Genomic DNA, 18163 nt, shown 5'->3' with positions numbered 1-18163 from the left:
AGTTGGTGTTTGGCCTTCACCTGAAAACTTGGTACCGTTCCCATTGGAGTGAAGAGTCAAACACTTTGTTTGAGAAATCTTAAGCTGCAGTCAAACCAACCAAGAGCTTAGCTTTCAAACATGGTTACCCCTGTGAAACATAGCCTGAGACTTCTCTGTATCACAGTCAACCCTGTCCCAGCTTCTGTCTGCACCATCTCTGCTGAAGAGTGTGATAAGTTCCTAAGATCATTTATTGAAAAGCTAGAAAACATGAAGCAGCTTCCAGGGGCCTTTAGCTAGGCCTCCTTTCCTACTTACCTCTATCCCTAAGGACACTTCAGGGCCAAGCGCAGCAGTGGGTGACCAAGAGGAAAGGGACGAGGAAGAAAATGAGGAGGGACTCAGCCATCTACAAGAGGTGGGCAAAGGGATGAGCTGGTAGACCTCATCAGAGATGACATGAGACAGCAAAGGGAAGCTGAGGGCAGCGCAGGAGAGCAGTGAAAGGATTACAGTTTTTCTTAACGCGTATGAATGAGTGACCTCTTCCAGGAACTGTTTGTTTAAACTTCCATAGTTTAAAGAAACAGGAATTCTCTGGCAGTGTTGCTGGATCTGATGGAATGGAGTACAATAGAATAGCCTTTTATTGTCATTTCATATGTACAACAAAAGTGTGGACAACAAAAATGTGGAAGTTACTGAAGCAAGATATGTCTTCTGTTTGGTGAGTGGAGCTTCACACAGGGTGGTCTGCAGAGAGTGCTTTGGGATGCTGCTTCCCACTGTCTGCTGAATCGACCATTAACAGGGTTATTTAGAAATATGCAAACATTGAAGGTACAAAATGCTACTGCTATAGTTTAGTACTTGTAACAGTTTAAATCAAAGCATTATTCAGATTCTTACGCTTAAGTTAAACATATTAATAAGTGTAAATTAGCTTTTTTCATCAACTCAAAAATGAGAGCCTGTTATCAGCTTTGTGACATTTTTCCAGCCACTCTATGCACACAGACAAGCTAAAAGGTCAAATATATTAAAAAATTAGAAAATGTTCTACTGTATTTTAAATCTGAGAGATATTTAGTTTACATAGCTATTAAGTAAATGGGTACATTTGATCTCTGGTCATTGAGTTGCTGAAATTACCTGTAAAACTAGTTAAACTTAACATGTAATATCTAAAAGCTTGTAGATGAAACTAAATTATTTTACTGGGACATGGTTATCTCTCAGCCTGAGATGCAAATCACGTCGGTGACGAAGGTACAGAAGCTCTGGTTTCATTTTTACACCTTACAGCTGTGTGTTTCAGGCTGTCACTGTTGCTAGTTGATTGAAGATACGCTGAGGTAAGGCCAGGAATAGCTGGTTACGCAAATCTGTTCAATTTCACAACCGCTCACGTCCGGCCTTTGTGGTTTTCGAAGACCCGGGTAGGTCAGGTCTTTCAAAGGATGTAGCCCCTGAATTTGGACACTGCAGTCGAGAGGGCTCAGTTATGCAACGTGCAGGGTGTCTTGAATCTGTGCAGGGTCTGTGCATGAGTATCTAGGTAATAGTTAGCTAACCATTTGACCTTGATCTCACTGTTAGCGCCCAAGGTCAAAGTAAACCATTTAGGTCACGAACAGAGCTTTACAACAAACTTTTTTATTTTTTCAATACGACACCTTACATCACATCACAATGACACCAAAGCAGGCCATCGTCACCATATTGTAATAAAAACACAATAAAACATCAAAGTTTTAGTGTCGCCTGTCCTTTGGGGGGAGTTGGGCTCTCTATACACTCTTGTTTATAGAACTTGTGTCACTTTAAAGTTATTCTGGTGAGTTTTTCTCTCTTCAACAGAAAGGCACTAACAATTTTTTCCACGTCTGTACATGATTCACAAACAGCATTTGCTGGACTCATTGTTTTCCCCAGTTTTATAAAATCGCTGTCTGCACTTGTGCACGGATGTGTCTGCACACAGAAATATATTCAGGGATTGTGCGGCTAATTGAAAAATGTTCACCAAAAATAATCAAATTTAAAGCTTAAGTCTGCATTCGAGCCCACATAAGCGGCAACAAGAGGAAACACACACACACGCTCAGAAACTCAGGGAGCTCGTCTTGTTGCTCTGGAGTCCGTGACACGGTTTAACCGTCTCACAGGATCCATAAAACGCCCCCGAAGGCTTCATATAATCTCCCCTTTTTTCCTGCTTAATAGGAGATAATACAAGTGCGCACCCCGATGAATCAATATGCAACAGCAGCTTTAGTTTGTTAATTAATACCAGTGTCGGAAATAGATTTGTGATTTGGCAGGGCAGGTCTGATATGACTCTGGTCTCCCCTCTCTCCCTCACCCTGTTCTACTCTGCATCCACATCCCATTGAACTAATCTCATTCTTTTTTTCTTCTTTTTTTTCAATAGCGCTAATTCTTTGACTAAAGCCTGTTATCTCATTAAAGGCCCCGCGATGGGATTCGATGGCATCCTGACATCTGTATTCATTCCCCTCGAAATTAGTCCTGACACAAATTTAATGAAAAAACACTCCGAACAGTGGAGATTAGACGGCATGCCAAGCATCACAGAATAGATTGGGGAGAAAAAAAATCATCTGCTTAGTTTTGGTGACATTTTTGGAAGGATGGATTAGCGCTGGTCTTAAATAAGAGACTGTTTTTTGACTTAGGTCTGCTGGGTCTACCTGTTCATGGCTCGTTTTGTGCTTTTTACACCTAATCTATAAGTCGGATTGAGACTTGGAGGGATGTGGTGATGTTCCTGATGGTCTTCAGAGGTAACTTGAGCTTTCTATAGTAAGAAAGAGTGAGTCAAGACAAAAAGGAGCTCCCCTGGTACTCAGTAGATAAACCTAATGCTCAACAAAACCAGAGGTTGCACGGCAAGTGGATTCCCTTCCTATTCCCAGTTGGCTACCACCTTACGTTGCACCTCCTCCTCTTCGTCTCCAGCTCCTCCCTTGTTCCACCCCCGCCCCTCGTCAGTCGCGGCACTGATAATTCTCTCTGTTTGCTAAAAACCAGAGATGAAAGCGTTCACGGATGAAAGAAACTTGGATTTAATCTTTCTCGCCGTCTTCTGCTCCCTCTTCCAGTGCACAGAGCTGATCGCTTTCTTTGGAAAAGGGTGAGGGAACGAGGGAGAGGCGAAGAGAGAGGGGAGGCAGAATAAGTGGGAACAAGGGGGAGAAAACATGGACAAGTAGGTAAAGCCTATTTGGAGCCAAGAGGCACGGCTGTGGGTGCTAGTTCAATAGAAGCATTTTGCCTCTCCAAATGTACACACACTGACCTGATGAAATAGCGGCCTGGAGAGGCCACAGATAAAGAAAAGCCATCATTTCCTCCTGTGCCTCATTTGGCCCTCACCACGATAAGGCTCAGGGATATCTATAGTCACAAGGTAAGAGGCCTGTCATAAAGAAGAGATAAAGGGAGTGCAAAACAGACTGTGGGGAGCTGAGGGAAGACGGGCAGAGAGGAAGAAGGGGGGTACAGTGTGCACAGGCTGCAGGAGGGATATTCACCCAATATATGAAATGAGATGGAATTAACTGCTCAAAGTCAATCCACCTGTCACCTGGTCAGTTGTACTCAAGGATCTGAGCTTGGAAAAATAAAATCCACGGACCCCACAGAGGGCTATGTGTAGTTCTTCTTTGCGTTACATAATTGTACTCAGTGTTTACGTTTGCAGTGTAAGTCCACACACTTTGCTACTTCAGCTTTTATGGGAACAGACCTGCTGCTAAAACCATAGTTTAGCCTGGCACAGGGGTGTGAAACCTAAGGCCCGGGGGCCAGAATCAGCCTGGCAAAGACTCCAATCTGCCCTCTGAACGTTTAACTGTATTTTTGCAAGTTTTACAGCATGACAGTCATGACTTTCTTATTTCTTCTTTTTATGCATATTTGTCACACCTACATGTAATTACAAAAGTAATTACCAGCTGCGCTTTAGAGCAGTTGGCCCATATACGATTCCAAACAGACTCGTGAAAAAAACCACGTGTGTTTTGTCTTCTTAATGCAGGAAGGCACTATAGCTGTGCAAAGGTCTGCACGGGCTAGCAACTAGTCGTAAAAAGAACGCCAGTTCTCCTTTTTCTCACACTGCACCTTCTTCCTGTATTTATGTTTGTTGCTCCCGCCCCAGACACACCTGGCCAATGAGCAGACTGAATGTTCTCACATGGTTTGTAGTGACGCATTTTGGTTCACTTGGATTTTTTCTCTGTGCAAAAACAAACCAAACCAATGGAAAAAAGCTACAAATTTACAAATTCATCAACTGATGAATGAACAGAGTAAACAACCTACAGGTGGGAAAACACCCTAAAATTGAGGTGTAATTCAGGAAACACAGAAAAGAAAACCACTCTGTTCATGGTATGTAATAAATATAACACCGGTGTAATTCCCAGAGTTCCTGGGTAACATCTCCATTTCTCATTGGATCAAATCTCAAAGTCTAGGTGATTTTTGTCCTGATAATATGTCGTTGTATGGGTCCACTGTGTGTCAACAATTTAATGTTGGATGTTACCCCCCATTAGTCGTACAGCCGTTTATCCGGTGGACAAGGTTGCTGGAAGATTTTGCAATGCAGCTGCAAAGCTGTGAGAATTTCCTCACTGTACCCAGAGACTTGGGGAATACAGCACCAGGCCACAGACCTCATTATCCACCACTGACTTGCCTGAATAAATGAAATGGAGGGCAGAAAAAGGGAAAAAAAATCTGAAAGGTAAGGTGAGACACTGAAAGCACAGATGTAAGAAAAAGAATCACCTGTGACTCAAAAGAAAAGATCAAGATAAAAATATAAAAGGGAGGTAGAGAAGCTTTTCTTCTTTGCCCTTACACATGCACACCATATTCTGTCATCACAGGAGTTATTAAACCATTTTCTTCTTTCCCATAATTGCTCATTTAGATCATTGCCTGCAGTAATTTGACTGAATGTGAAGTGTCTGGTAAAGGTTACACAACTTCTGGTTGTATTCGCAAATTAAATTTTCAATATTTCTTTTGTAATCGGAGCTTTAAGGCCACGCAGAATGACACATCTGAGCCCAGATGCTATCCTTTTTTTTTAGATTTAAATGTTGATTTGCTGTAAAAGCGCATCACTAGCCCGAGGCCGCCAGCTTCCTCTCCCAGGAGCGGTGCACGGCGGTGGTGTGTGGGGGTGTTGGATTTTATAACCTGCAGCTCCCCAGCCCACCATCGCCAGCCAGTGCAAAGAGAGCCCATATGGAAGCCGAGCGTGGCTCCGGCCAGCTCGGGCTCATATGTATGGAAAACATGAAGTCTGGAGAGGGAAGTCACATGGGGTCGTGCTAGTCAGAGAGGCAGCCCGAGGTCCTGGTGCAGGTTAGAAGGTCTTGGTTCGGGAGACGAGGCTAATTTCTTCTACTTGGCTGAGCAAAGGCCTGAATAATTGCGCCCCCTGGGTTGGCCTCTGGGTAATGTGGAGGTAGAGCAGAGTGTACCAACGTGCAAAGCAAACAGGGGGAGGTTCGGGGAAGGCGGGGGATCAGACGAAAGGCCGTGTCCTGCTTTTAAAGGATGCTCATTATATTTGTTATGTTGTGAAAGCAGCAAAAGAAAAAAAAACTCTATACATCATTATTTCAGCTTCTCACTGCAGAGGGTGCTTGATTCAGTGGCATTATATACATACATTAACCCAAGCCTGCCTTTTTGATCATTGGCACTGTATTCGAGCATCATCAGAAACAAAACCACATGCCAAGATGTTATTTTAGTCTCTCAGGACTAAAAATAGGACTTGCTCCTATTTTTTTAATGTTATCCACAACCCTACAAAATCTAGTCACTGATATCTTATGCTAACTTAATCTTCGGAATAGGGATTAAAAGGCCATGAAGAATCTGGAAAAATGCAATGTGACAGTATTTTCGAGGCCTGGAGAAGTTTTGGAAAAACCTAAGATAAACCATGAGGTTCAGATAAACTAAAGTGAAAAAACGCTTGTCAGATTTAATAAGAGCTGCATCAGTTTGAACCACCAAACTCAGATATCTGGAAGAATTAGCAGAGGATGGTTTCTATCCATTGACCTCTGGGTTATGGACCCACCCCAGATGGGACTCAAACCCACAATCCCTGGCCTAGGAGGCCAGTCCCTTATCTTTTAGGCCACTGGGGCCGCACATCATGTGTCATATATATCAACCATCATATATATCACATATATGTGGCGTGGTTGTTGCTCTGAGTATTTCAGAAACTGCTGATCTGCTGGGATTTTCCCACACAACCAATCCAACAGGGTATCTTTTGCATGTGGTGAAACAGGAGTTTCTCTTCAGCTGACAAATCTGCAGCAACTGTGTAATGCTATCATGTCAACATGGACCAACATGGACCAAAATCTCTCAGGAATGTTTCTAGCAACTTGTTGAAGAACTAAAGGAGATCAGAAGGGAAAAAGGGATGCAGCCCAGTACTAGAAATGGCGTTACCAGTGAGTGAATATAGAGACAACTTGCGTTAACGAGAGAAAGCTGGCTATCTAAAAGCCCTAGCAGAGGATGGTTTCAACCTCTGGGTTATGGGCCCAGCACGCTTCCGCTGCGCCACTGCTGGAAATCACCTCAGATGGGACTCGAACCCATGATCCCTGATTTAGGAGGCCAGTGCCTTATCCATTAGTCCAGCGGTCCCCAACGTTTTTTGCACCACGGACCGGTTTATGCCCAACAATATTTTCACGGACCGGCCTTTAAGGTGTCGCGGATAAATACAAGAAATAAAACTAGTACCGGTACCAAAAAAAAGAAGATTTATTCATAACACACGTGAAAAGACCCAGGAAAACCGAGCTAAAGATAACAAAATAACGCTGAAAACCGATAAAAACCCTGAAAACCATACATTTCACACCTGAGCCTCAACTGTCGCGGCCCGGTACCAAACGACTCATGGACCGGTACCGGTCTGAGGCCCGGGGGTTGGGGACCGCTGCATTAGGCCACTGGGCATACATAGCTAACCGGTTTAAATCATCTCAGACTTCTTGACCATGACACTGAGTTCATTGTACTGAAATGGCCTCCACAACGAGACAAATCTGCAGCACGTGTGTGATGCTAACATCTCAACATGGACCAAAATTTCCAGCACCTTGTTGTTGAATCTGCAATGAAGAAATTAAGCAGCTCTTTAATTAGAAGGGCTCCAACCCAGCAAAGGTGTACCTAATGAAGTTGCTGGTTGGTGCATCACGTGAACTCTGATAATGGTAATGTAAGCAGGGCTAGCATAGCTAACTTTAGGCTATTGCTGGTATAAGGGCTTTGGTTTTGCAGCTAAATCTCTTCCTGTTAAAATGGAGTTTTTCCTTCCCACTGTCGCCAAGTGCTTGCTCATAGGGGGTCGCTTGATGTCTCCTTATTTTGTCTAGCAATCAAAGTTGCTTGATTGCTGGAGTTTTCTCTCTATTATTGCAGTGTCGTTACCTTATAATATAAAGTGCCCTGAGGCGACTATATAAAGGTAAATTTCTGATGTATTCATTGAGTTTAGAGAGACCTTTCCTAGAAACCACAGAGGTTAATAAAAATATAAAGGAACATGAATGGGAGGACAAAAGGGACTGGTTAAGGGGCACTTTAATGGTTGATGTGTTGGTCATAAAGATTTTTACAGGGGCTTGGGGCATGCTGACAGTTTTCTCCTAAATGATAGAAGAAAATCATCATTCCAGCAGTGGAGCTGAAAAGGGAGAAGTCAAAACAGGAAACAAAGCAGCCACCTCTCTTTGTGCCATCTGGAAAATGGCACAGAAATTGCTGGAAAATGCTGGTAAAGACTGACCTGCCCCAGCAGTTGGGATGCCAGTTTTGGCACCCTTCCATTCACAAGGACAACAGAAGCAAGAAAAAACTGCTAGTTAAAGCTGATAAATGATGGTTAATCTATCAACCTTTGCACAATCTTTCTTTATTTTTATGAAACAATGTTTTTACGAGGGTGTAAAATAAATGCCTTGGGTTGCTTTTCTTTGCGGTAAGCTCCTTTAAGCAGACAGCTCTGTCCACTGCAAAAGTGTGATGTCGCAACTTAAAGGACTCCTGGCAGTGGCGACGAGTGCATGCATGTTCCCAAAAGCACTCCTGGATCGAGTAATGAATCTGCCATAATCTCTATGACCAAGTGCTGTGACTGGATCTCCTCGCATTTATTAGAAAGTAAAGATCAACCCTGGGCTACGACGAGGAGGTGACAGAGATGTTTGGTGACAGCTGGGGGAATGAACGTGACATGCTCAGGTGTAATTATGCTCACCTAGTTCACAGCGGAGATTAAGAAGAGAAGGGACGGATAAGAGCAGGAGCGTGAGACGTGAACGAATAATGAAAGACTCGTTTTCGTCACTGTATCATCTCGAGGTCTCACTTCTGTTTGCCTTTTCCAATTATAAAAGGTGTGACTGTGGGCCTCCACCCCCTCCTCCTCCTTGTGATATAATGTTAGTAATACTTAATTTCAAGGGAAGGAAAAAATAATAATTCTTTTGTTTGTGAGAGAAAATTGAATGAGTTGACTTAATTATCACTTACAAATTTCACTCCTGCTTCCCTCCCTTAGCAAACCTAATCTGATGTGTGCACTGCGACTCTGCATTTCACTGCCATGTTGTCGGACATCATCGTAAGGAATCTACTAGGGGGATAAGAGTGATTTTAATGAGGTGATGCAACGCTTCCAAACGCTATCCTGAGCCGACTCTGCCCTCTAGTGGCTGCCAGACGTCTTTACATGAAGGCCAAAGCAGCCCTCCTATCAGAAAATGGATTATGACAGTCTAATTTATTATTATCCCCATCCCTCTGACCCAGCATTTCAGATCTTCAGCCTGATGTCCTCATGACAGGCAGCCACAGTCACACTCAATCTACTCACTGCTTCCACGCACCCTGAAGCGGCCTTCCTCTCTTCAACTTTTGTCAAACTTGATTTATCAATTATAATAAAGGCAGAGTGAGAGCGGGGAAGCATTAATCACAATGGGATCTGTTAAATAGATTAGAAAAATCATTTGCAATGACTAACTTTATCCTCACTGATGGAAGCTTTTCTGTGTTTTGGTCCTTTTGACATCGCTGTACGGTTGGAGTGACTTCCTGTCAAGCATTGCTTGCCTCTGATTTTACTCTTAAATCATACTAATCCTGATGTGATCCATCCAGATCTTTATATTTGCTAGAAATAATAATCAAGTACTAGTGAACAAGTAACCAGGTACTGGATAGAAAATCACACAGTGGAGCACTATCAGCCTCCCCAGAGCCCGGACCTCAACATTATTGAAGCAGTGTGGGATCATGTTGACAGAGAACAGAACAAAAGGCAGAAACATCCAAAGAAGAGCTTTGAATGTCCTTCAAGAAGCCTGGAGAACTATTCCTGAAGACGACTTAATGAGAGAGTTCAGACTGTGCTGAAAAATAAATATCGAATTTCAAGCTTGTTAGAATTGTACAAACTGTTTTTGCCTTATATATTGTATTTATATGTATGTTTGTACGTGTTTCAACAAATCACTGCACCTTTTCCCTGCAGAAATCTTCTTTTCAGTCTATGGAGGCATGAAGCGCTGCATTGATTTTGCACTCAGTGATCGAAGCTCCTCTAACGCCAGCACATCTCTGTATCTTTTGCAGCTTTTTGTACCAAACCTTTCCTTACAGTCACCTTCCCAAACAGCCAGCCTTTTCAGCAAGGACTTCCTAAGCTTACCCTCCGAGGATGAGTGTCATCTGGACACCTGTCACGTCAGCAATCTTCCCCATGATGCATGCTGCATGTATTTATCTAGACCGAGAGATGCACAGTATTTATAAGTCACAGAATATTCTTATAATTTTCAATACATTTGTTTAATTAAATTCTTTTAGTTATAGGTCATAAAATGGAAAAATGCTTGAAGAATTACATTATTTTTCTAATGAGTCTAGAATTTATTTCAGTTTCCTAAATAACTGTTTGAAAACATCAAGCTTTTTGAGAATATAGTTTTTTATTTAGAAGAATTATATTACTCACTGGGGGAAAAAAAGTTACTTTCTTGCGACAGAGTAAAAACTGTGGCTTTAAACTGTCAACAGATGAAATCTGAACTCTCTGGTCGTCATTTATATGCACATATGCTCGATTACTATCCGTATGCTGTGTCAATGCAATGAAATCTTTGAGTAGAAGTAGAGAAAAAACGAACCTTTACAAACAGCAAAATGCAGTAAATGTAAAGTTACAGTAGTTTATTGACTGGAGTAAAATGTCGAACATGAAACTGAACAAATATTTGAGTAAGCAAACTGATTTTAACCCCGTACGCGCCCGTTGGTACACGCCCCTACATTGGTTTCAGTTTGGTGACCGCAAAAATTCCCATCACAGGTCCGTGCAGCTTTAACCTACGAGGTCGACTCTACTTTTATGGATCACCAAGTCCCGTCATGTACATCACAGTAATGGCAAAGGCCCTTTGTTTCTGTCAAATGTCTTAAAACGAGTCTCAACAGCTCAGTTTCCAACCAGCTTTTCTTACATATTAAACTTCTCTGGACTTCCACGTAAGTCCTGCAGTTCCTCTAAATCCTACTATCTTAAGTAACACACGTTAATGACTAACAAACCTGAAAGAGCACAAGGTTTAGGCCTTTAATGTAAATGACGCTTTTTGATGTGTTGAAAATTGTCCTGTATGAACGTTGGTTTGATGCCCTCTCTTAACTTTTTATATTGTGTAATTGTATATTTTTTCAATTACAACAAAAGAATGTATCAACAATGAGGTAAACAGTAATTCAAGCACACGCGATACGATCACGTAAATTAAAACAAAAACAAAATAAATCTCTAACCAAAACGAGATCAGAGAAAAATATAATGGCATAAACCATTTGACTAGTCAATCAAATGTCACTGTATTAAAAACAAACACACAGTTATTTCTTTTTCCCCACAGCAACAACACAATCAACATTTCCACTTTAAATGAAGTGGCGGCCACCTGAAAAATGAAGCCGACATGACTCAGTGTGAGCTATACTGTTATAATGTTATGATGTAAGCAGACTGTTGTAATGCTCAACTTTACAGTAATTAAACAACAGTCCTGTTGAATGAATTTTCAAATAGGAGCTTGAAGCCTACTCAGGCAGTTGTAGCGATTAGCTTTCTTCGAGGCCTCACGAAGCTCAACATCTCTGTGTTTGTGGTCCTGATGCCTTTTGGATAACTTTAAATCAACTTATCTGATTAATAATGCAGCCTGATTTAGTTTGGGCGAATTAAATTCTGGTATTTCTTTAGTACTAATTAGCAGATATGTGCAGTTTATGAATGCAAGCTTACTAACCAAGGTAATCACTTAGCACTCCAGATATGGTCACTTCTGGCGCCATGATAACATTAGGTCTTCAAAAAGGAAAGTTCAAATGCCAATGCTTGACATCACATTGGTTATGTCCAGCTTTTATATACAGTCTATCATCTGAATGGACTGTAAACTGTATATAAAGGATGGTAACAGCATGAATATCATTGGCCAGGACTCTGTAAGCATTTCTTTAATGCTTACAGTGCTGCTACACACGAGACAACTAAAAAGACTAAAAATCACAGCATTCAGTCGATGGTACAAGACAAAATCAGATTCGTCAGGAGCCTCCTGTGACTGATTTTAAGCCACAAACATTTGTTTTTCTTCTCAAGCATCATCAGCTCCACATCCGCAACTCATCTACACACCAAGCACACGGCATTTCACTCCAGACACGTGGAGCGGTGAACTTTTGAACAAGTCGACTGTCTGTATTCACAGCTCATCTGTCGAAATCTCCGAGATTTTGTCCGTGCTGTCCAGCTCTTTACTCTCGATGCTTCGTCCGACCAGGACGAAGAGGAGGCCGGCCAGTAGGCAGAAGAAGACGGCCACCGGAGCCAGGAAGAACGAGGGGCCGTGCTGGACGCTGAGATGGAAAGACGGGCAGCGAGAGACTTTCTGGTGGAGGGTAAACTGATCCAGAGTGTCCAGGACCTGGATCCACATCAGATACATCACCACCACGATGAACAGACACACGCCTAACAGACACACGGGAAACAGTGCAGGTCATTCAGCTTCTGATCGATATAAGATATACAGACATAATAACCAGGCTTTACAGGAGAATCAAGAATGTAATGGGAGCAAAAATGCCAGATGACATCTGCAGTTTAAATATTTCTACTCATTTTACAAAACGTCTGTTGCAGCCTTTCTCAGCTGATGTGTTTCTGTTAAATACTGTGTTGTTTGTTTTGTTTTGTCAGCGTGTCATCTACTACACTTTTGTCCTCACTCCGTGGGACACGTGTAAACCTGCAGGACAGGTTTTTACCAGTCAGTGGCACAGCAGGTCATGTTTTACTGCCTGTTTTGACTGCTCAAAGTAAAACAATAAATCGTGCCGCTTCATAAGTACAAACAATGCAGTCATTGTGAAATGAGACTGTTTTTTCTTCAGTTTTTCCTCTGCGTAGAACAGGAAATTGGAAGCATGCATAAAAACATTTTACATGGCTCACATGTTTGCCAAAGCACGGGAAAGGCTTTCCTCCCTTCTAATTTCTAAATTTTGCGACCTTACCAATATTTTCATACTAATGTTGGCTCGTAACAAAGATTTTTTCCAATTTTTTAACTTGAGTGATCTCTGCAGAAGAGGAAAGGATGTCCTGAGACTAAAGGTATTGATGATTGGTGTTTGGGGTTAGCTGGAACCGCACACTTTCAAATTACATTCTTGTGATAAACGTTTAGCCAAGAGCTTCAGCAAACAAATACACCAAAACAGGGAAACCGTTAAATGTGCAGAAAATAAAACTCCTCAAACACAACCTCCAAACATGTTCTCATTTAAAACTGAGCTACACAGACCTGGAGGCAGTGTTAGCTAACAAATGTGAACCTCTATTAAATGTTACATTATTTCTAGTTTCAGTGATTTCTAGTTAAAATATTTTTATTTTTTGATGCTACTAAAACTAATTTAATACCACTAATACTACTAATCTTACTTTCTACATTAGTTGTAGTGTAGCTGAAAGCATTAAAATCTTTTGAAAATAAAATTGTAAAACATATTTTTCTGAACATGAACAATTTGTGTTTTATGTTTTCTTTTATTCCAAAGCCAAATCTGCACTAGAAACTTTGTGTTTAACATTCATTAATGTTTATAATGATTTTTAGAATTAAGCTACTTTACTTAAAAGGATTAAAAATAAAAGACATGTTTATGTCTTTGAAGTTGTGCAAAATTTTATTTTATTTATAAATTCTTCCGAATCAGCTAATCAAAATTATTGCACGTTATGCAGATTAAATATAATATTTTTTAACAATCCTACATTATTTATCATAGATATGAAAGTACATAAATAGATTTTTAAATTAAAACACATTTTATCCAAACAAGTAAAAAAAAGGTGTTGTTAAAAAACTGAATCTGGTCAGAAAAAGTGGCCTACAGAGGGCAGGGTTTGCCCAGCATACGATAAATTAGGATTATTTTGATCTGTCAGTCATGCAAAGCTACTCAATTAGAGCAGAAGAACACAAATACGGAGGTGGATATGAGCGGTGGAAGCCACTTTAAACAACTTAATGGCTACGTTTGCTGTAGCACTCCTGGCCAGTCATAGAAATCAAAGCCAGAACACTGGCTTCACTGTGTAGTGGTTTGTAGATTCACTGGGGAAGAGAAAGGTCACTGGTTCAATTCTAGCCAGAGACCCATATTCCCTTCAGACTGTGTCAGAAAGCGCATGTGGCATGGAAAAGATGGCAAAAGTGTACCTGCTGTGATGATCTCTAGTGAATAAGGGATCAGACAAAAATAGTTCTCCTATTTCAGAGACAGATGGACACTGGATAAGAGGACTGTGACCAAAACTGTCATTACAAATGGAGTAAATTATACAATTTCTTCTGTTGGGGGGCAGAAATCTCACAACATACTTTAAAATGTTCTCATGATAGTCTCCTTCTGAAGAAAGCTTCTGAGGATCTGTTTGAGAAGAAGCCTCCAATTCTATATTTAGCCTTACCGCCAAGCAGCTGTAGAGCCCCGCCCACTTTATAGAGCTTGTGGTTGGTCAGTGGGCCGGCACAGATGACAACAAATCCACCGATGATGATCGCCGCCAAACCCATGACGAAGAAGATGGTCCAGCAGATCCTGAAAACTGAGGAAAACACGACAGCCAGTCAGTGCTCAGTGCTGTTTTTACAGTGACAATGTGCCGCTTGTATAACAAAGTGATGCCAACCAGTGGCCGCATTGCGTTCAACAGGCTGTCCAGGAAACTTGTGCGGCTCATCCCACAGCTCTACCGGCTTGTTAGCAGGAAAAGGGAAGAGGAAAGCGACCTCGCACACTTTTGGTAGAGGCTGGTTTGCTGAAGAGGGGGGAAAGGCAGCTGTCACAATTAAAGGTTCACTGTGTTATTTTTGCCATTTATAAAACACGTAATGAAGGTTCTCACAGATCCAAAGGTCCCATATTGAGTAATCGTGAGAAAAGACCGTGTAGGAGCACCGCCAGAACAGACCCTCATGGAAAATGGTCACACCCTGTGAATTCTGTCGGATCAGAAAACAACATCTGATGAGAGCTGTGGAAATAAACCCTGTTTCTGACCCGTGTTTGGAGCCAATTTTAATGAATACCTCAATGAATTTTACTCCAGAGCCACTCATCTCCCAGGTTTCATTACAAGAATGTGTGGAGAACGAACAAGATCCAAATGCAGTGAGTGCTTTCTGGCAGGGAGATGTTTAAGTTATGGGATACAGCATAAGAGGCAGGTTTACTGTGTCAGGGTAACCAGAGCCTGCTACAGAAAAAGACTGGGGGTCCATCGGCTGCCAGCAAACAGACACATTTGAGGAAGTTTGCACCCAGAGACCCTCCACTGGAGCTCTTCTAGCTTACACTGAAAGAGGATCATGCTCAAAAACATCCTGATGGGATTGGCGTTTTTTTTTTTAAATTTGTGTGTCAATTTGATCTTCACAGAGTCTCAAATGAATCTAGAGTGCATGATAATCAAGTTAAAGCAGCCAAAAAGTAGAAGAAGAGAAAGAATACTGAAATTTTAAGCAATGCAAAAACTATCAGGACAAAGGACAAAAGGATATCAGTGCAAGAATAAAAGCCTGATCATCTGAATGCAGATCCATAAAAAAGTGCACATGTACGGTCTGAAGGGAGTGGTGCAAAAGCCAACTGGGGGAATACTGCAAGTTGGCACACTGAACTTTGTGACCTCATCTTCTCTCATGTGGCCGAGATTTGATTTTCTCTGTCCATTCATTTAAGTCTCAAGTATCACCATCCAGAGACACTATATGTAAATATTCAATTTGTAGGTCTACAGCTACAAAGTGAATTTGGAGACATTTAAAGTCATAGATAACGTATCTGATGCACAATATGTCTATTTTTCAGCCCCTTCTCATGCACAGGGCCTAAAATAACATCGGTTGTTTTGCAAATGTGAAGGGTCAGTGGTGTGAAACATCACCAACTAGCCAGAAATGCAACCCATGGTACACAGTATATAGGACGTGCTGTGGGCTACTCCACAAAAATCAATTAAATTGACTGAATATATATAAAATTTGTCATCATTAAGTTAAACTTTTCTCAACTTTGAGGTGCACAATTGAAGCGATTACCAATGACAGCGAAGAACACAGTTCACATGGGTGTTACAAGGTTACCTAGGCAACAAGAGCCTGCACCCGGTCCACTAGCGGCATGACAGCAACAAAGTGATGTGTAATAAGCAGCCTGACAATGGTGATGAAGGTTACTGTGACAAAATAATGGCAACATGTAACACGTTGACACATTGGTTTGTTATACTTACCCTGTTATACTCCTATTTTAGTATTATTTTGCTCTTTCAGTCTTTTTTGTTACAAAATCATTTTATGTTTGTGTGCAGATTAGAAGTGTAACGCTGTTGCCATATAATCCAAGTACTGGCCTCTGGTCCAGTGATTTCCATGCAGTGGTAAAGGTTTGCCAGGCCCCTCAGCCCAAATCAGCTTTGGGAGAGCTAATGGAAAATCACTAGCATTGCACTAACATTTGTCAACATTTATTTCTTAAAATATAATAAAACATTATACACACTTTTGTCTTTTAAATGGCCTGAAATATGAGAAAAAATAGATTTGTGTTAAAAGATGTAACAATCTTTTGATCTTAGCCATGCAGGAGAAATCTGGCTGGTGCAATCCTATACTGAGTGTTTTTGTTGTTGTTGTTTGTTTATGTTAAACCCATAAAAAAAAGGTAGCACTTTGGGCACCAAATATTTTGCATGAATAAAAAAACAAAAATTCCTGTATTCCATTAAAATACAGTTGCAGTAGCTCAAAAAAATTACATTCTTGTGTATTTTTACTTATTTCTTTTGTAAATTGATGATGTTGACTCAAATTTTAGATACAAATTCACAGCATTACGCTATCATTTAAGTTTTATCTAATAAATAAACATATTTTAACGTGGAAAAATCTGCTTTTCATTTTTTTTAAATGACAAATTTTGCGTATTAACAGTTTTCCATGTTATGTTAGTCATTCAGTCTGTTTTTGTAACTTTTATATTTCAAAGCATATTCCTATTTTAAATACGCATGTTAATAAATACATCTTTACTCATAAACTACTGTTTCCCTTTCTTAAAAGGCATCACATAAATCAACTCGTCGCTCCTGCACAGTTCAAATACCTTCACGTTGCTCTTCCCGTCTCTCAGGCTGTGTTCTCCGGGGTTGCTGCAGGACTCTGCAGCCAGCAGCCAGTACTCAGTCCCACAGGAGAGAATCAGGAAGAGAAACCCTGTTGCTCCAAAGAATAGAGCAAAGAAGAGGAGCACCTTCAACCTCAGGCTGGACGACATGTTTAAATCTTTCCAGATTCCTCCGTCTCGGTGCTTCTCTTTCTTACTCTATTAGCATGTCATGTTTAAAAAGTCTGATAGACTCCTAAGAGGCTGGACATGTCGATTACGCATGACACTCTACACAGGGCTTCCCTTTTACTGCTGACCAATCGGGCACAAGAAGGTGGCTGAATTAAAATAAATGTGCACCATATGTTGGAAGGGATACAGTTACAGAGGCCAGGGCTCAGACACACATAAATAGGATGGGTACATTTAAAAATAGAAGCAAAGCAAACAAGATAATAAAGCCCGAAACAGAGAAATCAACACGTGAAGAAACATCTCCTTGGCGTTTATTGGAATGCCAGCATTGAAATCCAGATTTGGTACAGTACAAGGCTATCCAGTATAACTGAGATCTAGGCAACAGTGACAGTCCAACAAGTCATTCAAACTGCATGTTCATATATTAATACGATTTGTTTTTCCTTCAAAGACGGGTTGTTCAAGAGATGATTCATACAAAATGAGGGGGGGGGATTTAAAAAAAAAAGAGCAAAGCGGTGGTGATTTGTCATAATGCTGCAGGAGGAACCAGGAAGAAACAAACATGAGCAAATAATTTCATGTAAATTCAAATAAATATTTCTTCCAGGTACTGAGGGTACTTAAAAAAAAACAAAGGAAATGGGAATGGTCAGTTTGTTTTGGTGATTTCTATTTTTTTTCTTCTTTTTTTTTAATGCTTGCACCCATTTGATTATCATAAAGCTGCTGCACAGAAAGGCTGCCTTTGGGGTCACTTGGAAAAAAAGCTGTCCTTGAAAGAGAAGCTCTGAGATTTAATTGTTTCATCACAAATTATTAATAAATTTAAATGGAAGCAGGGCAGTGCGTGCTATGTGAGTAGCTACCATTTACAGATGTTCCCTGATTCCTCACAGTTAGTGAGAGCAGTGACTTTGTCCTCACGAGGAACGCCCATCCAGATTATTTCATTGCACTTTATACTGCACGTATTTGGGAGCCCAGCAATACGCCCGCCAAATAACAAGTGGATCAGATGAACAGTTGCTGACACAAGCCAAGAGCACATGCACATACAGAGGCTCCTCGAATTATTAAAATATCGATGTAGGCTCATGCAGGGTCTCGTTTTCAGCAA

The 18163-nt window shown here is 41.0% G+C and overlaps 1 protein-coding gene across 1 annotated transcript; it reads right to left on the bottom strand.

The window, feature by feature from the left end:
* Nucleotides 1–1659: 1659 nt before the first annotated feature.
* LOC146608118 (transmembrane protein 182-like) lies at nt 1660–17113 on the bottom strand. Its single transcript, XM_085347335.1, has 5 exons — nt 16843–17113; nt 14582–14678; nt 14366–14494; nt 14144–14281; nt 1660–12136 (listed from the first exon to the last, which is right to left on the bottom strand). Exons 1-5 carry the CDS (start codon nt 17011–17013, stop codon nt 11868–11870), a joined length of 804 nt encoding a protein of 267 aa, XP_085203461.1. The 5' UTR covers nt 17014–17113; the 3' UTR covers nt 1660–11867.
* Between the last annotated feature and the right edge of the window lie 1050 nt (nt 17114–18163).

This window comes from Diplotaxodon limnothrissa, linkage group LG23, assembly GCF_057381915.1.
Source record: "Diplotaxodon limnothrissa isolate DT_005_m linkage group LG23, D_limnothrissa_male_GT1.1, whole genome shotgun sequence".
Taxonomy (NCBI): domain Eukaryota; kingdom Metazoa; phylum Chordata; class Actinopteri; order Cichliformes; family Cichlidae; genus Diplotaxodon; species Diplotaxodon limnothrissa.
The sequence above is the reverse complement of the archived record's forward strand: the minus strand, read 5'-3'. Positions and strand labels throughout refer to the sequence as shown.

Bases quoted from the DNA above. Each gene is read 5' to 3' on its own strand.
- LOC146608118 (XM_085347335.1), bottom strand. From the start codon at position 17,013: ATGTCGTCCAGCCTGAGGTTGAAGGTGCTCCTCTTCTTTGCTCTATTC. The intron at 14,679-16,842 runs GTATTTGAACTG...CTGATCCGACAG, and splicing joins ACGGGAAGAGCAACGTGAAG to AATTCACAGGGTGTGACCAT. The intron at 12,137-14,143 runs GTAAGGCTAAAT...TGTGTCTGTTAG, and splicing joins GGCTCTACAGCTGCTTGGCG to GCGTGTGTCTGTTCATCGTG.